This window comes from Tinamus guttatus, unplaced genomic scaffold, assembly GCF_059628265.1.
Source record: "Tinamus guttatus ecotype Peru unplaced genomic scaffold, ASM5962826v1 Tinamus_guttatus_pri_ptg000599l, whole genome shotgun sequence".
Lineage (NCBI taxonomy): Eukaryota > Metazoa > Chordata > Aves > Tinamiformes > Tinamidae > Tinamus > Tinamus guttatus.
The window spans coordinates 1,315,823-1,341,780 of NW_028289133.1; the positions used below are offsets into that span (position 1 = coordinate 1,315,823).

The 25,958-nt window shown below is 37.9% G+C and overlaps 1 protein-coding gene across 1 annotated transcript in view; it reads right to left on the reverse strand.

The window, feature by feature from the left end:
* Positions 1–5,628: 5,628 nt before the first annotated feature.
* Positions 5,629–25,958, reverse strand: part of MINDY4 (MINDY lysine 48 deubiquitinase 4) — a 68,147-nt gene continuing 47,817 nt past the window's right edge. The window contains exons 16-18 of the mRNA XM_010224625.2: positions 15,419–15,599; positions 11,406–11,478; positions 5,629–6,406 (exon numbers count right to left, since the gene is read on the reverse strand). Coding sequence (XP_010222927.2) covers positions 6,358–6,406; positions 11,406–11,478; positions 15,419–15,599 — 303 coding nt within the window. The 3' untranslated portion in view covers positions 5,629–6,357. The remainder of the gene's footprint in view (positions 6,407–11,405; positions 11,479–15,418; positions 15,600–25,958) is intronic.

The following is a 25,958-nucleotide window of genomic DNA, read 5'->3' on the forward strand; positions in this document are numbered from 1 at the left end:
CGTCTGGTACTTATGTGATTTTGCTCTTTTGTCACCACAGCCTCTGTTCCATTTAGGAGTGAGACCATGGTTTTGCTAGCCGTTCTTCTGCTGCTCATGTGCTTGCAGAAGCCTTTCTTGTTGCCCCTGTAAAGACCGTGAACCACTCCCTTTCCTTAGCCAGGAGCTATATTTTTCCATGCTCCCTGCAGTAATAAAACAGAATTCAAGGTCTGGAGACCTTGGCTCATATCCATAACACTTAGTAAACCAAGTACATCTCAGCAAAAGGTATGTTTGCAGAATGTAACTTTTAACCTTATATTCTTTCTATACTGTACACAGAAGAGCTGGGTTTTTTAATTATTATTTGGTTACACATTCTTTACTAGTGTTCTGTCAAAGAATAAATATTTGCTGAATTCCAGTGCATAGAGTATTTTTACAAATGCCCAGAATATTTTTCAGATTAATTTGGAAGTCCTTGCCAAATGATAAGATAGTGATAAGAAAATAAACAGAACACTCTCATAAGGTATTGGTATCTTGGGTGTTTTATCAGGATTTAGGATTGTGACTAGTCCCAGAACATTTATACAAGAAAACTCTGCTTACAAAATCTCATGCTTCGGACACCTTCCAGGTCTCAGCTTTGATATGCCTCCTGTGTTCCCTTTTGAGCAATCTAATTTTTTATCAGCAGCAACTTCTCTAAAGGCTGGCAAATTCCTTCTGCTAAATCCAGTGCTTTCTTTCCCCAAAAGAAGCTTCTCTAGCTCATAACTAAAAGCTGGGAAGTAGAAGACACGTTAAGAGTGGTGGAGCAGTGAAGAAGAACCTGTTATCCACCATCTCGTTCACTTGTTCTTTTGATTACATGAGTCTATAAACACACTTTTCTTCTTTTCTGACTGGAATTCATTTATTCTGGTCTTCCTCTAACCAATAGGATCAGTGGAGATCCAGTCAACAGCAGACAGGAAACTGAAAAGTGTGATTCATTTCATCTTACAGTAGGCACCTAAAACAGGTCAGACTCATACCCAGACAGCACCTATTTCTCACCAGTGATTGTAAAGGAAGTCCTGGATTACTAGTTCACATGAAGAAACCTACCCAGTAGACATCTCTAGCTAGATTAGGTGGATCTTACTTGTACTTCATAGATAGATTAAACCCCTACAGACAGAAGCTGCCTGAGTAGAATCACTAATGTGACACAGGCAACATTGCCAAAAACACGTGGCATCATTGGCAGCTTCCTGTTTGGGATGCCCTGTTTCAGACTATGAAGGTCCTTTATTTTGAGGACCTTTCCAATCTCCACTTTCCAATCCATTTATTGGCATGGATATGGCAAGCAGTCAGAACATGTTACAAACATCTCCCAGCAGGCAATGCGTGAGCCTGCTGTGAAAATTAAAACAGTTTTGCACATGAAACCATCAGCCTCGATTACAGAATGTTGCTTATTAACTTGGCTTCAAATCAATTTTAATGTCACCAGGCTGCTTCCATATTTACCATCACTGAGGATCTGGATCTAGTCTCTGCATTGGAGCACCTCATACCAACCTGTGGCTATTTCAGGACACCACCATTAGAAATAGTCTAAGGTTTCTCAAACAGACCTTAAAAATCCAGGCATCTGCATCCATAAGTTTCTCTGAAACGTCTTAACTACTGTGCTGATCTAGGATCTGCTACATAATGGGTGCTTAATAGCATATGCTATATACATCACCCACACACTGACCCAATTTCACCTTGATGCTAAAAGCCAAAGCTCAAGTAAAAATTGACAGCAAGATCTCAACATTATCTGTTCTTCTGCACAGTGAAGAATTCTGCCTGTAAGCACAGCTTGCATCATGTACAACTGCTGTAGTCTAGTGTAACTCCTTCAAGCAAACGGTAAAGGAAATAAAAACTGAAATTTTGGAGTGCCAATAAATATTTATTTAAGAAAATAATATACCCCAAAGTTTTTTTTTCCTTTAAATCGATGCCTGTTTCCAATTTGATATTGTCAAAAACTTTTGTTAATGTGGGACATCACAAAAAGAGCGCTTTCCACTGTAACAACAATCCTAACCCACCCTGGTTGAAATGACAAATAAAATATGTGATTGAAAGCGTGCTTTTTCCTTTTCTAGTTTTATAAACAAAACTGCTAAGGAGAAACTGCTTCCTTATTTCAGAAGTAATGTAGGATTTATTAGCTTTCAGCCAGTGAAAACAAATAGATGAAGAGAGCTATTATATACAAAGTGTTCTTAATGGGATGAGTTTTCCTTAGGTTATGTAGCAGGCTAGGCCCTGTGTCACACAGGCATGTAGGAGCAATCATTTTCTTTTTCCAACCTTTGTGTTTCCAACTAGATCTTACTGATCAACAGAAAACCAAAATAAGGCAAAACAATGCAATTTAGGTTTCTACAAGCATGCTCTGCAGAAGCAAATTATTGCAATACACCTGAAATACACCTGATCCACTGCAACTGCTCATGTACTGGGTCTGGTACAAGGGAGGCAATTCAAGGCAGTTTCTTCCTTAGCAAACTTACCCTGGGTTAAGAAAATCCATGCAAGTAGCTGACACATTATGATATGGGAAGATATGCAGAAAAAAAAAATACTAGCATACTAGGTCTGCCAAACATGCTAACCCTATACTTGAATTAACCAGCAGAAAAAAAGAGAGCTACCGAATTTTTGTATTTTAGTAGCATGGTCATCAAATTAAGTCTGAATTTACTACACAGTAATAAATTATCACAAGTGGGTCTTGCTAAAATAATATTTAAACTTTTTTTTTCCTACTGCGGAGTAGACCTATAGAGGGATAAGAAACGTACTCAGTATGTGGACATACCCACTCTGCACAGACTACCGAATAAAGCTCTGTAACACGTCTACCTCTCCTTTGCAGTTTTCATTCCACTGGGTGAGTTTCAAACATAGCCTGGTGACATCTACATGGACCCAAAGAGCACCTCTCATTTGCAGATAGCTTCAGACCAGCTGGCCTAATCATGTGTATCTGCCCACTGTAGCATCACCAAGCTCAGTGTGGTCTTTCCACCATGTCTCAGCCACCTCCAGCACTGAGCTTGCTCTCTGAGAAGAAGGAGACTGAACTTTTCATCATTGCTGAACTGGGGAGGCCCATGAAACATTCACAGTCCAATATCTCCGATTAAATTTCACTAGCAAATGAATTATTAAAAAAAAAAAAAAAAAAAAAAAAGAGGAGAAATCTGCGATGTTACTATTACCGTTGTTTTGAATGTTTTATTTATACAGGACATTCTGTACAGAGCAGAGTTAAATATACATTTTCCACAAAGGTGACATATACGACACCTTGCCATAATACCATGTTTGCTTAACTATTCATCAGTATATACAATATGCCATGTTTATTGTCAGCTAAGGGGTCAATTTTCAGCAGCAGGGATATTTATTGTACTGCAGAAGGAAAGAGAATGAAATCAAGCCATATATAGAGCCCAAGTACCAAATGTTACCCAGTGTCTTTTAATGCATAATTACCAAACAGTTGCTGCTTTGTTAACTTCAGGAAGTCACGTTCGTCAATTTGTGAAAAAGAAAATGGGAAACAATGAAAAGGAAAACATAATTAAAAAACAACTAGATGCAAGCTGCTGGAACAGGATGTGATTCTGCACAGACCCCTGTAAAGGTTCTTACATTGCCATCTAACATACTGTGGCCCTCTCTGGTTCAAAAAAGGTCTGTGAAGGTAAATAACTACTTGCATTTTACATGAAATAAAAATGTGCAGATATTTTGCTTGATGCAGATGCAGAGGGAATGATCTTTTTTATTTTTTATTTTTTTCAAAAGAATTAGATCTAAATAAATGTTTCATTACCCCACTTCCTCCTTGTGGTACTGGAAAGGGCTTTGAGCTTATCCATGCTCCAGCTTGGTCATGAGAGTCACCCTGCACCTGGAGTGGTTTGGTGATGTGGTCTGTGTAAATCTACTTCTACCTTCGTGACTGAAGTCCTTGCTGAATCTGGAAGATGTTCAGCCTAAGAAGATGACTTATAGGCAGTAGACTTTTCAGAACAAATAAATATGGGCATAATTTCAGATAATGGATAAGAAAGTTCTGGCTATTTGGAATTCTATGATAATAGAGATGTATGTTCCAGCAAAAAAAGACGTGACGAAGGAGTCTCTTTGCAGCCCATTTCAGAAAGAGGCTAAGTGCTCAGGACCTATCCTCCTTGCTGTTTGTCCTCCAAGGTTAGCTATAAAATATAGACTATTCACTAATTTTCACCTCTTTCCAAAACCTTGAAAAACCCTCCTGTCTTCATGAATGAAATTCATCTGAGACAAACACCTCGGGCTCCCTTTATAGTTAGCAGAGACATGCTCAGCATGCAACCCTACAGTCTGGTACAACCCTTCTCACCCTAAAGTCAATGTGGAAACAAGCTTTGACGGCTTGCACCATAATGTGGCCTGTTTCTCCTTGCCAGCTATTAAAGAAGCTCAGAGAAACTGTTCATCTGAACCCATCTGTAGACATTCACATTTTACTCCAGAGAAACTCAGGCCTGTCACAAGGCAGCTCCCTGCTTATCTTTGCTGCTCGTTGGGGAGTGGAAGTTTATCTCCACACTGGCATACTTTAAAGCACTCTTTTAAAGTAAATGGCATGGGTTCACTAGATTATAAAGTATAGGAAGGAATTTTTGGGTTACACATCATCCAAAAGTTTCCATCATACTTCTATCGCCATACTATTTTCCATCCAGGGACAAATACATTCTGCATACATATATATATTTTTAATATATCTGTGAGATAGGTGGGAAAATCAATTCATAGAAAATCTAAGAGGAGCAAAGGTTTACCATAAGCTGATGGATTGAAAGACACCATGCTCGGCCACTCTTATCTGTGATTTTTCACGATACGTAAGAGACAGCTTTGGATCTGTGATCTTTCAATGTTTATAACCTTCCACTCCCAGAAACTCTGAACATCAATTACACTGAATTACCTGGACCCTGATGCAATCTCTTAGCGGGGAACTATGGTGTCTGCAGTCTATATGGTGAGTGAATCTGATTTAAAAAGGCAGTCTTAAGCTCATGATGCAAACATGCCCATAAACTCACGTAGATAAAGAGGTTTACCAAAGGTCATATAATATACCTGTAACATAGTCAGGAATGGATGATAAAAATCAAAAACAGAAGTCCTTTATTAAACTTTCATAAGATATTCACTCTCAAGGCAGAGGAATAAATTAGAGGCACGCATTTGCAATATTTTCAGTAGCAATTTCCGAAGTATTTTTTCCAATCTGTAGGTGATTAAACTGTTCCCATTTTGGCAAAGTGTTGCTGAAATGTGTCACTTAAAGAATATATTTCAGAACACAACAAGTTGCCTTCGTACCTCTGGATATTTCTTCATATTATATGGTTTTCATACATGCACTCTGTCAAACCATGAAGAACAGTATCTATTACAGATAGATATCACCCTTTAAATGTCAAATCTAAAGCTTTTGTGTTTTCTTGTAATTGTGGAGAAGCAAACCACCACTGATCTTAGCCAGCACTTTGGTATAAATAAAACCTAGTATTATACTGATACAAAAGTAAAGACACTGGTAGTACTTTCTCTCATCCAGAAAGAAAAATAAGCTACATCAGTGTGAGGCACCATAGCACATTGCACAGTCGCGCCCAGTATAAGGAACACATTTTTACTATTATTCTGATAACACAAAACCACAAGCCTTACTGCATATTTTATGAGACTGCAAGAACTTTGAGTAGGTCAGGCTATAGCTGAAAAGTCTATATGGCTCCCCATACTTTCAGTGCAAAACTAGAGTTCTCAATATCAGTGCAAGAAGAGTATATATTTCTTGAATGACATTTTGTATTTATTCTGGTGAAGAATAAGTGAAGAACTAGACAGGACTGAGAAGGCAAGGAAAGTGAAGGAAATCTCAGTGCAGCTCCTTTGATCAGACTTTTGGGAACAATTGCAGGATACAGAGTGGATCCAGAAACAGACGTCAAGGGGATGCTGACAACTTTATGCTTCATCTGAAAGCTTGATTTGGCAGTGGAAGCTCAATCTGCTCTCAGAAACTGTATGAGAAAGGCAGTGACCAAAGTTTATGTAAATTCTGTTTATATTATAAGCAAAATATCTGAAGCACGAGGTGAACCTCTTTCAGCCTGCGCACAACCATGTCATTCTTCTTCATCGTCAACTTCATAACTCTTGTCCTATTTCCTGTATTGGTGGGAATACGAATGTGCTAATTCAGTCGTTTCCTTTTTCTCTTTACAAATAAAGTGCAGGCCAGGTCAGTCACAAGATTGGTTCCGTGCCGTTCCAGTCAATAACAGCTCCATGCCACCTAGAAATAAAAGCAATATTTTTACATCCGTCAGTTAATCACATTATTGGAGTGGTAACCCACCATCCCTCAAACAAACTGCTTCAAAGTTTTGGATGGACTCCCTTGGAGCAATTACTTACATCTTCTCCAAGGGAAAGGAAGGGAAATGATATACTTGCATCCACTATTTTTAGTGCCCAGACTGGGAGTTCAGTCTCCTTACACTTATTCTAGTCTTTTCTAGGCAATAGTGAGTCCTCAGCATCAGTTGAATCACAACAGATACCTTGGCTTTACTAAGAATCCCCAAGGTGGTTATAGGGATTAGCCCTACATAATCACAGTGCTTGATCTCTTAGCTGTTATTAGACAATCTGCACATTTCTATAAGGTCAGGCCTCTAATGAGGAACTGTGTGACTCTGAAATCAGATGACTTCATTTATCAGCTATTCTTGTTCCTGGCTTTGGTTCCTTTCAGATCTTCAATGGCAGACTTCAATGACCTGGTTTTGCTTTTGCTGTGGTATCATTTTGCTTTTTCTCTACCATCTTCCTATCTTCAGATAACACTGAAGATGTATATCAAGGACAGTCTCTCCAAATAAGTCCACATTAATGTATAAAAACCTTCAATCTATTTATTTATTTATTATTATTGGCTCTCTACTGACTGCTACTGCTCAGCTGGAATGTGACCAGCACTGCTAGAGCAAAGAAAGTATCTATGCAGCATTTGTCACCAAAAGTGTCTTCAAGGCATGGTGGAAAATGACAAAGTGATCCAAGATTCAATTAAACCATGACGACTCTCTCTAATGACCTTGTTGAATCCAAGGGAGTCGATCCACTGCAGAGCAATGGATTCATTACACTAATGGCACCATGGTCCATGGCGTTTCTTGCTGCAGCAAGTTCATATTTTGGGTCTTCTCAGAATCAAACTCGACAGCATTCCCAGCGTCGCCTATTTAGATTTGTTCTAAAAATCTGTCTCAGAGCCTAGGAGCAGAGTAAGACACTGGTGAGAGGGTGGGGACAACAGCGAGTTGCCAGAGCGCAAGCCACATTCTTGGTGTCACCGAGGAAAGGATGTGTCAGCAGCGGTGTGACAGCTCAGTCCTTTTCTTGAGCAGGCTGATTAAGTGAAAAACAAAACCAGAAGTTGAACCCACACAGTATTTAACTCAAGGTCTGAACGGCAGTGACCACCTGAGCGATCTTTTTTCAGTCTACAGCCAGTCACAGCAAAACCGCAAGTAAACTGATAGCGAAAATTTCAGCTCTTATGAAATGTTTTACATATTTTTTTCTGCAGAATATTCTTTCCACTGTAAGCCTGAGCACATGAAAACAAATGTAGAAAGACCGTCTTCATCCTTGGGCTTAGTAGGAATACACAGCGTTGATCCCTGAACTTCTTGAGCTTAAACCAGAAAATGCCATGGGCACAGAAAATGTGAGCTGGGCACAGTCTGCCTAGTCTGGTATTTTCCAGTGCTGAAAGTTACCCTTGCCAGAGGTTCAGAATACGTCTTTGTCTACAGAAGACTCAAATGCAAGCGGGAGGCACAGACTCCACACGGCCTCCTTTGGATTTTTCTGCTCGTGCTATCAGACCATCCTTTATCTTTGGGTATTCCAAGGCACCATCTCAGCAGAATGATTAAAGCTTTGAGAGGGACTCTGTCTCAGCTAAGGCTAAATGACACCGAAACCTGCTCTGTGGACACACTGTCCTCTGTGAAAAAAACAACACGGCATCACTGCTGCTGACACATTTTTCTGGCATGGCTTAAGATATTGCTGATCACTATGCAGCTAGGAACTGGCCTTTTCTCAAACAGTATTTTAATAAGGAGCTTAAGCACAGAAAGATATTCTGAAGCAGATCTCAAGGTATCTTTCATAAAAAGCCTGATTCTCTGTATTTATTTTCCAACTATTTTTTCTCAAGCAGTTTATAGACTGCAATGCAGCTTTGGCTTTTTGCCCACACAGAGAGGGGTCCAGAATTTTTTTCACTTAATTAATCTGCACAAAGAAGGTGTCAGATAGGCAGAAACCTCACTCACAAATGTTCAACAAGTGTTTTCACTATGGACAGGAACAAAATGGTCTGCATAATGCATTGTGATCATTTTGCCATGCGGTCCTAGTGCAGTGCAATTCAAAGAGAACACAGACCCTTGCTGCTAATTCAATTATAATTTATCAGATTGGCAATAAAAAAAAACAATATTTGCCTCATCTGGTTCAATTACAACCACATCCACAGGTCATGGAATTTAATGGGAATATTTCTATTGAACCTCAGAAGAACTGGTTCAGGTCCTGAAGAATGCTCAGTCCGGAACAACATTCAGAGAGTATTATAGCATTTCTTGATATTGTTATAGAACATAGCAATAATTCAGGCTTAATTGCTTACACTCTCCTCTCCTCTGATCCTCCAAATCCCCATTTATCTCCCTTCAAAAGAAAACAGAAGTACTAGATATCACACAGCCTTGCTACCAGAGAGGAAAGCTGACGCTAACAGGTTAATAAATTACATTGTTGAATTCATATTATCCAGACAGATCAAAGTTTTATTCCCCTCAGGCGAGGCTAACAGATGTTATTTCCGCCAGTGGAGACAGTGGCTAAGGATTGTGACTGTGATATAAGAGTATTCTTCAAGGGAGAATGAAATAAAGAAGTCTGCACAGCAACTCCTAAATAACCCAGGAAAGTGCATTCCAGGCATCTTTTGGTCAGAATCAGACTACTTCCACATATGTCTAGAGTTGAAAGCCATAGCAAAAAGACATATTTGTTTGCACTGACTCTCGGCTTGCAAGGCTGCAGGTTCAAGCAATACCTGCTGGTGACCAGGTGCTTTAGCCCACCAAAGAGTTAGCTTTTTTAAACTCAAATCTCTCTCATTTGGTATTTTGCAGTATACGGACTAAAAGCATGACCTTCACCTGCCTGCAGAAGCAAAACAACTCTTCTCTTTTAATAATAATAATAATAATAATGAAAATAATGAAAAAAGCCTAAATATAGAACATTCTATTACATATGCAGCTCTCCCTTTGGAAGAGGATAAAACAAACAACGGGCAGATGTTAGGCAATGTACTCTGGGACGGTGTTGAAGTATTAGGGTAAACAATGGGTAAGGCTTTTCGTGGATTAAAATAGAACTCAGCAATGTGGGAAAAAAAAGGGAAAAATCTCGATCAAAATTTGAAAGCTACAGTAGCTACAGTTAAACTTCTCAGTTCTGATAGTTCAGACTGTGAAATTCTGCCCAGAGCCTGAGAAATTATCCTGCATTTGTTGGTAAGAAAGGCTGATAAAGGAATTTCATTTTGAATGCTTGGTCAAAAGGACTAAAGGCTGCTTTTGGATTGTTTGTTTGTTTTACTAAAAATTAGGGGTATTTTCCATGGTCATATGATATGAAACATTACTTTTGTACCTTCGAATTTCTTAACAGGTTATTTAATTTCATTTCTTTTAACTTTTCTGTATATACTGTCTCATAGCTGAAAGAAAATATTCTAAAAAAAAAAAAAGAAGGAAAAATGTAATACAAGAATTTTTTATCAGCAAGGGCATAATCAAATAAATGTACTTAAACAAAATAGAGAATACTGAGAGACCCAGACAAGAAGCCAGGCTGATCAGGGTATATCGGATAGGCCAAAGAAGGGCACAAACAAAATAAATTGACACTGGAATTTGCTGGTAATTACTTCTCTAAAAGATTAAAGCGGAGAATTGAAAATAAACAAACAGCACCACTACGAAAACTGTACTCAGCTTTGATGCAATGCCAGGAATGGAAGCCATTCCAACACAGACTTTAGGCTGCATGCATTACCCCTCATTTTGTGGGGTTTCTGAGTCTATATGTTATCTCCCTTAATCCGTAAACAGTCATGCTTATGTTTCACTGGAACAAAGCAACCAATACAGTATATATGTGCAGGGAGCCTAGACTAATATCACTGTTGTCATGTCACAGGATGCCCTGTAGAATGGTAGCGCTGCCTGAACATAGTGTTTGCCAGCCCGTGCCCTCATTTGTTGCTTCTTTTTTATTATTATTATTTTTTTACAACAGGAAAAATGTGGCATGGAAATGAGGGAAATGAAAAGAGAAATATGAAGCTGCTTGGCTTGCTGATTTAACAAATGTTACGGGCTTTGACAATAAGGCTTTTACTTCTTGCTCCAAAGACATGCAGATATCATCTTTCAATGTCCTGCTGCTGGAGTTGATATAAATTTGATTTTTTAATCCAGCAAAATTTCGCCATTATGCTTCCTTCATTTCTCATTAGAGTAAGTGAGAAATGTTCCCAGTAACTCCAGCATGACTGGGATACATTTTTTAGAAGTCCATAATTTAATATCACATAGACATTAAAATAATCACGAAACTCTTTTAACATCAGAGGAACTGGCCTAGTATTTAAGGAGAGACTATGACCTAAAAAACTATTAATGATGGCCTAACAGAACATTTAAAATACTGTGGTTTGTGATCTTGAGAAGCTTTTTGCTGCTCATAGACACATGGGAAGTTTGAGCAAACTGAGCGTGGGGTTTCATGCCCCACAATCCTTACTGAAATCCTTTTAGCAAAGACTGATAAAGATGGCATTTTTTTTCTCTTTTTCTCATTATACCCCTACAACAGGAACCAACCACTACCGGCTCTCCATATTTTGACCTGTTGAAACGAAGTTGAGTTCTCAAACTGACTTTAACTTAGTCAGTTTTAGTGACATAATGAAGGTGCCCCTAGACGTGATTTGAATATCTTAGTGAGTTTATTGCTAATTGCAATAATAAAAGAAAAATGTGTAATAGATAGTATCACAGCGTATCCCACTATTCTAATTACTAACCACTAATTTCACAAGATTACCTGATGCAATATTTACCACAGTCCAGCTTTATATACTTTATATTTATCAATAACTGAAAATATCTGTTCTAAAAATTTTAGCTTTCACTTACTTTGTCCTAATACAGTGCTCAAGTGGAGGAGTAAGATCGTTGTCTTTAGCTTCAGTGCACATCTGAGTTGTGTCTGTGGAGACATAATAGACATGATTGATTAGAACATCTGCCCTATGAGGAGAGGCTGAGGGAGCTGGGCCTGTTCAGCCTGGAGAAGAGAAGGCTGAGAGGGGACCTGAGCAGTGTCTAGAAGTACCTCAAGGGAGGCAGTGAGGAGGATGGTGCTGGCCTCTTTTCACTGGTGGCCACCGACAGAACTAGAGGTAATGGCCACAAACTGAAACACCAGAAGTTCCACAGGAGCTTAAAGAAAAATTTCTTAAGAGTGAGGGTGCCAGAGCACTGGAACAGGCTGCCCTGAGAGGTTGTGGAGTCTCCTTCTCTGGAGATCTTCAAACCCGCTTGGACGCAGTCCTGTGCCACGTGCTCTAGGTGACCCTGCGTGTGCAGGGGGGTTGGACTAGATGACCTCGAGAGGTCCCTTCCAACCTTCAGCATTCTATGATTCTATATTTTTATTCATCTCTATTCTGCAGTAGCAACCCCAACCATAGAAGTATTAGATTAGACCAAGAGTTACTACTGCTCACACTGCAAAGCACCTAGCCCACAGAAAGGATATTCCCACTTCAGATGGAAATGCTCTGCAAGGCTAGCACTCCTGGCACTTGAATATTAGCCCACACTCTCATTCACATCATTTGGACAGGGCCAAGAGTAGATACCATAGGCATATCTTATTTTAAACAGCATGGACTTTATAGTTCATCTTAGACAGCAACCTGAGTGGTCAATGTGCAGGTCATGACGCTGCTTTACTCAGCTCTTGCACCCTCTTAGCTCACGGTCTACAACCTGTTCTTATGAAGACAGCCCAAAGCCTGAGAGAGGGTGACTGAATGCAAACTTTTTATCGTAAATTACCCCTAGATTGTGCTCAGAAGTTATTCGGAACAGTTAGTTGTTTCGGGCCCAAAATTTTCACAGAAATGTGCTGACTATTTAATGCTAAGGATGCGTCTTAAGGACAGTGTTCCAGCCGATGTCCTGACCCAGGTTATTTTACTAACAGAAACATGGTCTCAAGGAAAACATAGACCAAAAGGAGTTTATTTTGCAGCTGATATGATAATTACTAAAAATGAAGTTTTCTTATTTATCCAGTCCAAACTGGATCCCTCAAGATCCCTTTCCCTGGAAGGGAAGATGGTCTTTGACTTTTGCGGGGTACAGTTCATGGACCACAGATGTCATTTTGGATATAAAAGAGCTAACACAGACTCTGAGCATTACTTTGGGACAGAGAGGCAATTGCATTGTTCCGGGGAAAACAGAGAAATCAGTGTTTCAGAAATTGGATCTGTCAACAGTGAAAGTAGTTGCTGAACTTCCCAGGGAGAAAACATCCTGAGACTAGCTTGGATGTCAGTCTGCTCAGCTGTTTCCTGTTTTGGAGTAAAATATTTCAGACTGCAGCAGAAGAGGCTGTTTTGGCTTCTTTTGTATTATTTTTCTATCCATCATCCAGTCAGTGGGCAGGCTGTTAACTACGAATGATGCTGAACCAGTATAGGATATGGACCCAATACAGTGAGACCGATCTAGACAGGATGGGAGTGACTGTTTCTACATTAACAGCTGCAGCTGATCTCATTGCACCATGATCTGGTGTATGATCATAGACATGCAGGGGGTACCTCAGTTTCCTTAATATCCTGAAAATCACTGGTGTAAGTGAAAAGGAATTTGCCATATCAACACGTGTGTGAAAAAGTTTGTGGTGTTTGCTATTCTACCATATATATATATATATAAAACATACACACACACACACACAGATTAAACTCTGGGGAAAGGTCTTGTCATGCCCTGTGCTTCAGAGGGACACTAATGGCTCTTCATTAAAGGCTGATCAGCCCTTCTGGAAGCCAGAAAGGTAAAAACCAGCAGTGCCACCAGACACTAGTTAGGTCAATCTCAGATATATCTGGCTTCCTTATCTCACGGAGATGACCTGACTCTCCCTTGCCTGCTGATCTGGTCAGTATAAACACCCTTGCAGAAAACCCTGAATTACTTTAGGTCTGCAGTAATTTAAAAAATGGACACAGTTTAGAAGTTCATAAAGTAATGGCAGTTTTCTCCCAGAAACTCAGGAACTTAGAGGTAAGCTGAAACCTTGAAAATTTTCAAGCGCTTATTCCATCCTAACATTCAAGAGTTTATAACAGTTTTTAGAGGTGAATTGTGAATTTTAGACTGGAGTTCTTCCAAGCAAGATATGTTGAATGGAGACATTTCATAGTAAGGAATATGAAAAAGTATCACTGAAAGTTATATCTTAAGCAGGAAGGCAAGGAATGTCTGCCTAAGTTACCTAATTGATAAACTGAGTTAAATGTATTTTACACAACTATGCGAAGCGAGGAGCATTGATGCTACACTGTGTAATTGCCCAGTGAAATTTCTTCGAGATTTCCTGCAAAGTGATGTTGATTATATCCTTCCTAATAAAAATCTCAGTTTTAAGGAATTCCCCTTCTCACATACACTAGTTAAAAGCAAACAACTAGTGGAGAAGCATCTGTGCTGTACCCAGGACCTCACCTAGCATCTCTGTATAATGCTGCCTAATCATAATAGCTTATTGGTATTTCCAATGTGGAAATACCAGTAATTCTTAGTACCGTAGTATTTCCACCTGGTACTGTGCTGTATGGTTTATCATCAGTGTAACCATTAAGAGGTAAAGGAATTTCAGTTTTTCCCCAGACGTAACAAAGGATTACTATGCAGCCAGAACTAGGAAAGGTTTTGCCTGGAATGATGAAACTATTTGGATTTTACAGCTTTTTGCAGAATTTCACAGATAACAGAAGATTTACTAGGACACACCCCTGGAAGAGGCTATAAAACAAAAAAAAAAGTCTACCTTTCAAAGCAAGTTAAATTCTTGAGGAGAAATAAATGCTACAGCAGGTTGAATCATAAAGAAATAACATATACAAGCTCTAATCACTTTCTCACCCTGAGATCTCAGACTTCTTGGTATATCTGAACTTTGGAAATGTTCCTGATTTATTAATGAAGAAAATATAGATGAGAAACCCTGTTCAGGACTGTATGTGACAGAAAAGAACAAAATAGAACAAGCATGTCTCCATGTCTCTCATTAGCCCTATGCTGAATTGTATTATCAGTGTCTCTTACAAAGAATTTCCTTACCTCAAAAAATATCCCTCTTTTTACAGTCAGAATGAATAATTGGGGTTCTTCTTGAATCAGAAAATAGTGACCACGCAGTCACCTCCAAAGCATAAAATCAGCAAAGAGATTATTTTTCTTGCATTGACAATATATAACTGAGAAATAAATCATGGAAAAAGTTCACCCTAAAATACATCTTTCAAAAAATTATGAACCTATGAAATAAGGGAGCAGGAGATTATAATTGATTTGTATTATATTATAATATACTGCTTTCATGAAAAGATATAGTGAGTTTTTGTATAATCTGTTTTAGTAAATTTTTCATATCTGGAATAGACTATATGATGTAAAACAGTTGACAACTACAGACCTGCGGAGTTTGATTAATTTGCTGAGATAATAAATAATGTGATTACTACAATAGAATGCCATGGATCCAAATTAAAGCAAGAGGACAAATAACTGGGAGAAAGACTTGCATTCACTACCACAACTTGACATACGCTAAAGGCCCCAGCACTCCATTAGACTAGCAGGAAGAGTTAGCAATCTCTCTAAAGACTGTACATGCTTCTTTTCAACACTTTTAAGACCTTATTCTCAAAATTTCAATGTGAAATTTTATTTCAAATTAATTATCAAAACTAGCTTCTGAAATGAGGAAAACAAGGACACAAACAATCTTTTAACACCTGAGACATCCTGGACTTGTTCAATTTTGTATTATCACATTATTTTTTTGGTTGCGGTGCTCTAGACACCACCAAAAATAAAATGCACAAGTAATGTGCTGTACATACCAACTGTTAACCGTATCTCTTCTTCTTGATTGGCCAAGCCATCATAATAATATAGATCAAATCTCTGTTCTGTCTTCCAGTCACCCAATAAATTCTTTTCCAAACAAAAAAGCACACTGAAGTGACTTTCACTGCATACCAACCAAATTGGGTATTTAGGGGTCTTCAAGTAAGAACCAACCTGAAAAAACATACAAAACATTAAAAACTTATATTAAAAATATATGAGATAATTAATTGTTAAAAACAACATATGTACTTTTCAGTTATTGATTACAGTAAACAAAGACTAAAGAAAGTTCACTAAAGAAGTCCAGAAAAAAAAAATGCTAGTCAACTACTTGTTTCAGCTCTTGTCTATGGATTTCTTAGAGAATTCAAAGTAAAGGCAGGAACTGCTCAGGAATTCTGAGTTGAAATGCCTCATAGAATGTCACATAAAAGAAATCTCTTAAAAGCTTTTTTTTTTTTTTAGTCACTTTTTTCCTCACAAAGGAACACACTTTATAAGGCAGAAACAAACCTGTGTAATTATGGCAGCTCTACTATGGCAGAGCTACTTCATGGCAGTTTCCTACATCCACTAAGTACCTTTCAAGATGTTCATGGTTTCCTCCCCTCACACTAATGATGTGCTCTGAGATAGACACCATCCTCCTGTCGCATACTGCTCTTTAGATCAGCAGTACCAGTTAATGATTTTAATTCTTCAGTTTTAAATAATAGAGAAAAAATTGCTATTAGATTGTTTAATGTAGCAGGGAAACTTTATTTCTTCCAGAAGGGAGTTTAATATTTAGCTACAAAAGATATTTATTATAAGCTATATTCCTGTCATTGAAAGAATCTTCCAAGTTCAAAATAGAATCGCTTTCCCCTAATGAACAATTTGTTTTTCATATCTTCCATAAATTGTTCAGGAGAATTAAAGGCAAAAATACTACTTTTTGCTTTCAGTTGAATGATTCTGATATTTTTACAGTGGGTGGAATCCCTGCTATGCTGGATGCTATATAAATGTCAACGTCAGAAATCCTTAAAGAATCAAGTGATCTCCCAAGATCCACTCTTCCATCTTCCATTGTGAACTTAATCTTGGCTACTACTAAACAGATAATTACTGTGAATAAACTCTGATTTATCCCTAGCTTTATGCACCCCTGGAGCAACAGTTGTTGCACTGCTGGTGTGCTATTAAACTGCAAAACAAGGAATGGCAGCAAAGTGTAAAAATATACAAAATGAACGATTCTTTTCATAGAATCACAGAATGGTTGTGGTTGGAAGGGACTTCTAGCGATCATATAGTCCAGTCCCCTTCTCAGGCAGGGTCACCCAAAGTACCTGGCCCAGGACCCTCTCTAGACATTTTCTGAGTATCTTCAAGAGATCGAGTAAATATGACTAAAAAGGCTTTTAACAGGCAAATTCTTATATGAGTGTCCTAGAGTTATATCATAGATATAGCACTGCCCTAAAAGTCTAAACAACATCCACAGCAATGAGTATCACATTTCTTTTTCTATTATTATTCAGATTCAGTATTTATATCTGAAGTGTTATCTGAGTAAAAAAATCTATTATCTTCCCAATGGAAAATTTCTTCTCATGTTAGATAACAAGTTTCTAGCTAATTAGGTAACTGTTCCCTGACTCATAACTTTGCTAATATCTATTTAAAACAGCCCTTTATACAACAGTTTTGATTTTACATAAATTCTTGGCTTAAAAATACAGATAAAAATGTTAAAGCTTACAAAAATACTCTAACAAAGAAATCATCAAGAACACAAATACACCGATACAACAAAAGATAGCAAATTAGAGAGAAAGGGATAAAAAGATTCAGTTTCATAAACATGTTTTAGCTTTCATATAAATAAAATCCAAAAAGGAACAGTCAGTCATCGTTTAGTTTTTTTTCCCATAAATGTGGGCTAAAATAACTTCCAAGCTTCATCAGACGATGTTTAACAAAACAAGATTGTAGAGATTTGAATTGTTTCAAAGCACACAGACACTCCAATTCTCACTCCCATGAACATCCTCGTTGAAATTGGGACAAAATGTTCCGATGAGTTAGGTCTGTAGGAACCTTTTTCAAATACATATAGTTTTTAACTCTAATGCTGGCAGAAGGAGCCTGAGGCATGAACTCGAAGACAAAAAGGAGAGTATAAAAACATTGCAGATTAAACCCTCATCTCCAATAAAAAGGGTGAGTTCTTCATTTCAATGACATCAGCTTTACTAGCTGGGGATCAGCTACTGCCTTTGACATCAAACTGTGATCTGGGTTATGGATGGTTTGCTTCTCCCACAGACCATGCATCACTTTATCCCACTGAATATGATCGCCTTCCAGGAACTTTTGGCTCTCCAAATACATCAGGCTATTCTTATACAGGTAACTTAAACAGGAGTTCCAGGATTTGTTCTCCAACTTTAAGGTCAAATAGTATGGAATGGTTTATGCCCATATGGCTAATTCTTCTTCCCAGAAAACAAGTTGTTCTGCCCATACTTCCTTCTTCCCCTGGCACACGGCATTCTCCAGATCATGTCCATGCTTTTTCTGGAATGTGTCAGTTGGCATAATGCAGCAGCATGCTAGTGAACCTGCTACCTATCAAACAGTAAGGACAATCTGATCCGCACCGGGTCCTTGGCTACCCTGTTATTGCAGACTTTCTAATACTTCCCTATCAGTTCAACTCTGAATTCTTTGGACAGCTTTCTTAATTCAGGATAGTGTATGATGTGGAACTGTAAGATTGCATTAATGCTTAAAAGGTCCACAGTGACATCAATCTATTCAGCAGCCCAAATCTCATGAATTTCTCCTTCGAACACATTCTCTTACGGCTTATCACCTCCTCATGAGCAGCAATCATGCAGAAGTAAGCACACAAGTCCAATCACTTACAACACATGTTCAGTTTATACTATATTTAAACATTTCTCAGCCTCCCCATTCTCCTCCTTACTATATAACCAGTGCCTTTTGCAAAATTTATTTGGTTCTTTGATAGACTGCAGACATTGGCTTATCAGTTCCTCATTACACAAGTTCTGCCTTACTTCAGCTAAGTAGCTAAAATAAATAATGTGATATTTCTCAGTTTTTTACAGCATTGCTTTATCCTGTCCCAATAAGAACTGATAATGAAGGACATGTTTCTAATATTATGAGGTTCAAAACCAGTCACCAGTGCAATATACACTGCAAGACTGGAAATGAGAACCCTATATAGACAAGACAACATGAAAAGTCAATGCTGCCTAACCAAGTTGATGGAAGAAGTGCTAAGCTTGGATCGAGGCTCCTAAAAAGCCGTTGTTTTTGCCACTGCTGATGGCTGATATAATCAGCAGCAAAAAGACCATCACACACAGCCCTCAAATGCAAGTGCAGATCCTGCTAAAGACAGTTCCTTAGTTTCAGTCACTCCGAAGGACTTTACAACTTCTGATGTGTCACACCCAAGAGATTTGTACCAATATATTGACATCACACAGAAAAATCTAAGCATAATAATCAGGGATATGTGACTTGAATCTATTTTATTAAATACCATTATTTTTGTTAAGGGCTCAGCTGCAGTCTTTCTGCTTTAAAGAATGCACACACGCAAATATTATGCTGCTTATAGTATCATAATACAATAAAACTACTGAAGCATAACAAAACATCAGTATTCACACATTTATTTTCACACACACTCAATAATCTGTTTCAGGAAAAAAGTAAGGGGGGGGGGTAATGAATTAGGTGTCTTTTTATATTACATATTTCCAATTCCTACGGATACTTTACTAACGATAATCTCCCGTACAGATCCCTTAAGAATGTTCATAAATTTCGTGCAGACAATTCTCATCTTTGGAAAATGTCAAACTTTCACAAACAAGCACCTGCCTAGGGTTCATTTTCAACACTCAGGGTGGTCTTTTCCCATGTCTGACCTCAATGCATATTTGCACAATGGTAAAACTAACTCTATAGACAAATATTTATTTCTGGAGAATTATTCCAATGTATCTGCCAGCATGAGCATTTGGTATTGCACCACGGAGATTTTATCTGCTCATTGAACATGGCTATCTTTCGCCATGTGTATTCCGAGAGAAACAAACAAAAAACCACAACCTAGAATCTGTGTTTCTTGGACTACATTAAACTATCTACGTCAGGCAGAAACAACCGTTCATTCCTTTGCACTACCCACAGTTCACGAACGAAGAGACAATACCAACAACCAAGGGGGATCACTAGTTATGGGTAGAGTGGTGGCATGTTTCTCCAGTTTTGTCATCATTCATCATTATTTTACTTCTTTGCTTGTTATTTTTTTTTCTTTAAATTAAAACTGAATTGTTTTAGAGTGCAAACTTCAATCTTTCCTTGCTTTACATTTGCCTGAATACAACTGTTAGAGCTACCAAGGTAATCACATAGTAGTGTACAGTGGTCCATGTGATCCCCAAAGAGTCTGTGTCCTGTCAGACCGAGTAATTGATAGGTTTACTGAATCCAATAGCATTGACGAGCAAAAAGATAGTTACACAAAGCTTTAACATATACAGGCCACAGTATATTTTCTGCCATTTTTTTTTCTGCCAACTGCGGTGACATTTGCAGGTATGAATAATTACTAAGAAATGTTCCAACAGCATTACATCTAAAGTATCAATAATGTAAGAACAGACACCCTTTAAATAAACCTTGGAATATCAAGAACACCACAGATTCAGGACAGCTGTTCCACAGGCACTAAAAAAACACTGTCAGTCATAGTACTGGCTATTATATTTGCATATAGTTAAGGGACACTGTGAGAATAAAAAAGGCCATTGTCATTCATATGTATTAGATGTCAAACAGATTCAGAAAAATAAAATCAATTTTGACATTTTCTGACATGCAGAGTATGTATAATTTAAAGGTTGGGCAAAAATAGAGTTTTTAGGCAGATATTTATGAATTAAAGTAGCAAATGATGGGAGCTCTAGAAAATTTCTATGTGGCTTTGAATCTTTTTTATTGTAGAAAAGGAAATCATTTTAATGATGAATTGGCAAGTAGATAAAGGATAAAATTAACCAGAAAATACTAAGAGTGGTAGCTCTGAGATTCCAGAAGCATTGCCTTGGGTAAAGCTGTTCTCATTTCAAGAGTATTCACAGAGCTGCTGATTCACAGAGCTGCTGTGGTTTCAGACTTCCGTCTGTTTAAGATGCAAACAAAACAGCATAAGTAGCATCATATGTGGTCTCAACCTTAGGGTGCCAGGTAGTTGCCAGATCTCTCCTATTCTTGCTTCATTCTACTATTTCTCTGCTACGTCTCAAGTGACATGATGTGGGAGACTCATCCCTCATTCAGGCAATAGGATTTGTCATCCCCTTGTACCATGTGGAGGAGTTTATAATCCCTTTCAAGATGCTGCTTCACTGCAATGACAAAGATAGGCCAAGATTCAGTTCACATGACTGTCACCACCTATTGTAGACCCTCTGACTTGGGCTGGCTCCAAGCATTAATTGTCAATAGAATCAATTAAAGAAGAAATGGGCATCATCAGACGTGGACACCTCTGTTCTATAGCCGTAAAGGGAGTTGACTGGACTCTTACCTAAAACACACTCAAACTGCAAGATAGATAATAGGGAAAATACAGACCCACATGCTGGCATTTATAATGTTAAGGCATATCTAAATAATATCTGACCTCTTATTTTCTGTTATGTCTGTTTTCAAAGCATGCAAAACTCTTTAAAACATGTGGAGTTTGTTACTGCTATTGTTTGAAACAAAAATGCTGTGATTCTGTTTTGTTTGGAAGAATGTTGAAAGCAAATTGATCCCAATTCCCAACAACACTGACTGGCATTCTGGAAGAAAAAAAAAAAAAGTCCATGGATGAATGGGAGGACAATATGACTTCACTAAAGAGCATTTAATTTCCAAGCTAGAAAGGCAGATGTATAAACAAGGGATGTAGAACAGGCTTTTAGAATGGTCAATGCCTTGTCAGCCTTGTTTCAGTCCAGACTGAATATATCACATTTTTTTTTCTCCCCACAGTAGCACCCACAAACCTCTTAAATAAACAGTGAGGTCACTTGAAGAATGCATCTATGAGGAACAATCTCTACCACTCACTCATTACTGAAAAAATAAGTGGAAAACAAAACTGATCATCACTATCCATTTTGCACATACATCTTTTTGTCATAGGTTTTTAAAACAAAACAGTAAATATCTCTTTTTAACATTTCCCCTAGCCTACCAATGACCTGGCCTGAATACAGTCCATCTGACTAGAAAAGGTGCTGGTGAAGCAGACAAATTTCCTAGTGCAAAAGGTTATATTAAAGAATGTTCCACAGGGCAAATAAACAGGTGAGATGCCAGAAGACAGAGAATGTGTGGTGAATTTAAGAATAGAAGCTGATCTTTTTATGGCACAAAATGTCCTGCTTTCATCAAAGGACCCAAAGATAATATTTCCCATCTGTGGAATTTAATGAATAACTTCTGTTCTTTTTTTTTTGAAAAGAAATAGAAAAAATGGACATGTCACTTCTTAGTCAGTGCCAATATAGAGTTTCCTTCATTTTAAGAAATGCAAGAACAAAAAAGCATCAGTCTACTTTGAACTGCAGACAGTTGAGGCAGAGACTTAGGCACAACCAGGAAATAGGGTGACTTTGAAAGCTCAGCTCATGGGTGGCTTAACTACTACATCAGGACTGCCTAAAAGCAGGAGAGGGTCAGGACAAAGGACCAGGAAGAGTTAAGAGATCAAGTTCAAAAGATGTAAATCACCTGAAATTTTACATGTATGTACAGGAGGACATACCTAAAATGCTTTCAAATTGCATTTCAATAAAACCAGCCAAATTCCTCAACCACTGTTGCTGAGATTCAGAAAACCTGTGCTCTTCCAAGTTTATCCGCTAGCTTATTCATAGAGTCATCATCATTATGGTTGGAAAAGACCATCAAGTCTAACTGTAAACCCACCACCACCATACACACTAAACCACATCCCTAAAGTGCCTCATCTACAAATTTCTTGAATGCTGCTAGGGATGGGGACTCCACCACTTCCCTGGACAGGCTGCTTCAATGCTTCCAGTGCATGTCCTTGGGGCAAGCACTTCGCCTTTTTCCATCTGTAAACCCCAGTGTGAAATGGTGATGACACTGGCATCTTCTGCAAAGTACAGGTCTACACAGAGGAAGCGACACAAAAATGTTAGATCAATATTACTATAAATTATTACCATTAATAGTCCTAATACCTTTGAATTCTGCAGATGAGAATGCAGATGATTCTTCTCTCTGTTGTTTTCACTTCTTTAAATGATCTGGCATAAATACCAGAAACATCTGTTTTCACTTTTAACATGACCTGCAAATTTTAACATGACATTTAGACCAAGGACTCTGATCCAAAAGCAGAAGTCTCTCACTTAGGCATTAGGACTGTGATTAGTCCTTCCCACTTCTCTGCCTCACCCCTTTTTCTGAGGTCTCATCATTGCTGCAGAATATTTCTGTCTCTTTAACAACTTTAAAGAAAATCCAGGACCGTTATAATCCTAAATTAGACCTCCTAGCTAAGATGAATCCAAGGACCTGTACAGTAACTTGCCTACAGGGAGAAAAAAAAAAAAAAAAAAAGGAAACTGACCTTTAGCTTTTTTGAATCAAAATATGGAAACTCACTATGTAACTAAGTGCTCACATATGAATTAGATTGAATGAATCCATCTGTCATTGTGGAACAATTCATAAAAACTAATTATGTTATAAACATACACTGAGTGTAGTGATATGTTAAGAACTAACAGTGATGATTAGACACTAGCAATTTCAGACAAATTACATGCAGCACACATTTTTCCAATCAGCAAAGATAACACTTACAGCATGATCCACTGAAAAAGGTTACTGGATCAGCTGCAGAGGGATTCTTTGAGTAATCATTGGGGAAAAAGTGGTTCATCATTTTGTTTTTATTTGCCACTGTTGACAAAGTGTGACAGAATGATTATTTCAGTGTTCCTGCCCTCATGGTGTTTCCAACTTTTGAAGACAACTAGAATGTAATTGTCAGTTATACACAAATGCTCAGCGTTTTACACAAGGGAGATAAAATGATCTGCAAATCTATATCTGGGTGGATTTGCTGCATTTACCCTGTAATCTTGTATATCTCTTCCTAAGTACATTGGTAAGTTGGGAGAAGTCTGGAGTAGAGCAATAAAAATAAGGTTTGGACAGGATGTACTGATGAAAAAGGGAGGAACTGTGACATCAGCTTGCAAACGTCTAGCGGATGGGGAGGAATTCTTTAGAGGGCATGTTGGATTAGAAGTGAGAACGATAATCAGAGGAAACTAAGTAAATGAACAGTCAGGTTTAATATTAGAAAATACAGCCAAAGCAGAGGCAGGAGCAGTGTAGTCAATATCATCAAAATCTCCAAATTCAGTATTGAGGTTACCTGCAAAAGCTCTTTCTTGCACTTCTCTATGCTTTATAGAAGAGACACGTGGGGTTACCACAAAGAGAAAAATGATAAGATTATAGTTGTGTGCACTACAATCAATTAATAAGTGGCCATCTGAGAAGAAAGACAGGAACTTCATGGATACAGACCTTTTAAAGAGAGTCTTGGCAAACCACTCCTGTGCAACAGGACATAAAACATCCTGTATTATCCCCTGAGAGACTGGCTGGATATGACCTAAAGGGAGTTTTCCATCTCTAATGTCTATGATTCACTATATATCATGCTTGAGATCTTCTAACTCCTGGAAAAAAAAGATGACAGTTCTTTTCCATTCCTGGTTTAAGTTGCTGTCCTCATAGCCACAACATAACTGGATGCTGAATCCACTTACCGAAATGTCGAAAGGAAGAAAAGAATCCGTTTGAAAGAGTTACAGGCAAATTCTATTCTCAGTTTAACCACTACAAACTAACATCGATATCATTTATTTTTTTTTTAATTACTCTAAATGAATTCCTTGAGAACAGACAGCAGAATCTAGTCCTTCGTGCTAAAGCCACAGCAGGGAGGCCTCAGCCTTAGGGCAAAAGTCCCCTGGAATCTGACTGTTGTTGTAGTCCTTAGGCATGTGCATTGCAGTGTGCTCTGAAATATAAAGTACTGACAAATGTTCTTAATAAAATGTACGACAATTTGCATCAGCTGCCTAACTGACGTAAATTAAAAAAAAATCACAACAAAAAACCCAGCTATGTCTACTGAGGTTTCTGTAACTGATTAAGAGTCACCAACTTGGAAAATATATCACTGCTCTTGATTCCCACTCCTACGTAAGAGTACAGTAGTAGAAGAAATGGAACCACTCTATCGTATAATTTGCAAAAGAAGGGGATGATGGTGTCTGATTCCCTGAATAACTTTGATTTTATTTTTAGGGGGAAAATGACAAAGACATAGCTTTTACCTGCACTGACCTGGCTGTCCATTTTGCTATTTAGAAGACATTTTCCTTGCTGGAGAATGGAATAAAATACTACGATGGTGCAAAATCTTTTTTTGAAGCTTGAAAGGTTACCTTCTTTATATGAATGGATAAGGAGCCTGAACTACAGGAGAAGCTAATCCATTTTTAGTCCAATCTCTTCTGTGTTAATCTGATTTGGATAATGCAGAAGCTAATCTATTTTTAGTCCAATCTCTTCTGTGTTAATCTGATTTGGATAAATTTATTTGCTTTCTTAACTAAATTTAACACTTATAATCCTGTGAATAATGTAAAGCATTACATTAATTAAAATGAAAATTAAAATTTGTCAGTATTAGGAAAGTGCAACTAAATTCAGGCGTACGAGATGACAGTTAATATCAATATTTGTTAATATAGCATCTAGCACCAGCAAGAGAATTTCAAATAGTAATCCTACATCAAACACAAGATGGTCTGATTATGATAAAACATGTCTTTAAGAAAGATGGTCATCTTGATGGTAAAGTCTGTTGATATAGATTAGTGAAATCCATATGCAAGCTTTTCCAGAGGTAATTTAATGTCTGTCATTGCTTTGAAACTTTTAACTTATTTTTTTATTTTCATCATAATTAAAGCATTAATTTCATAGATGTTCGAAAGGGAACTTTTCAATTATAATGTCATTTTAACTATGTGTTATTATCTTAATTGCTAAAACAATATGGCCACATTCACCATTCACATTCAGCATTGGCTACAGGATTCAATCAAACTGGCTACCCATCACTAATTATAAAATGTGGGCTTTCAGTCACTTCAATTTACATGATGAAAATATCTACAGGGAGGCTGGTTGTGTTGATGACACTGTAATCTGGTGATCAAGTGAATAGAGACCAGGGCAATTCGCTCAGCAAAACCTGACCATTCAGCCAGGTGAACAGCTTTTGACTCCACGGACTGCAATGACTACATCTTAGTTCATATATACAGACCTACACAGCAGCCACTTAATATAAGTGTCCTCATGACACTTATAGAC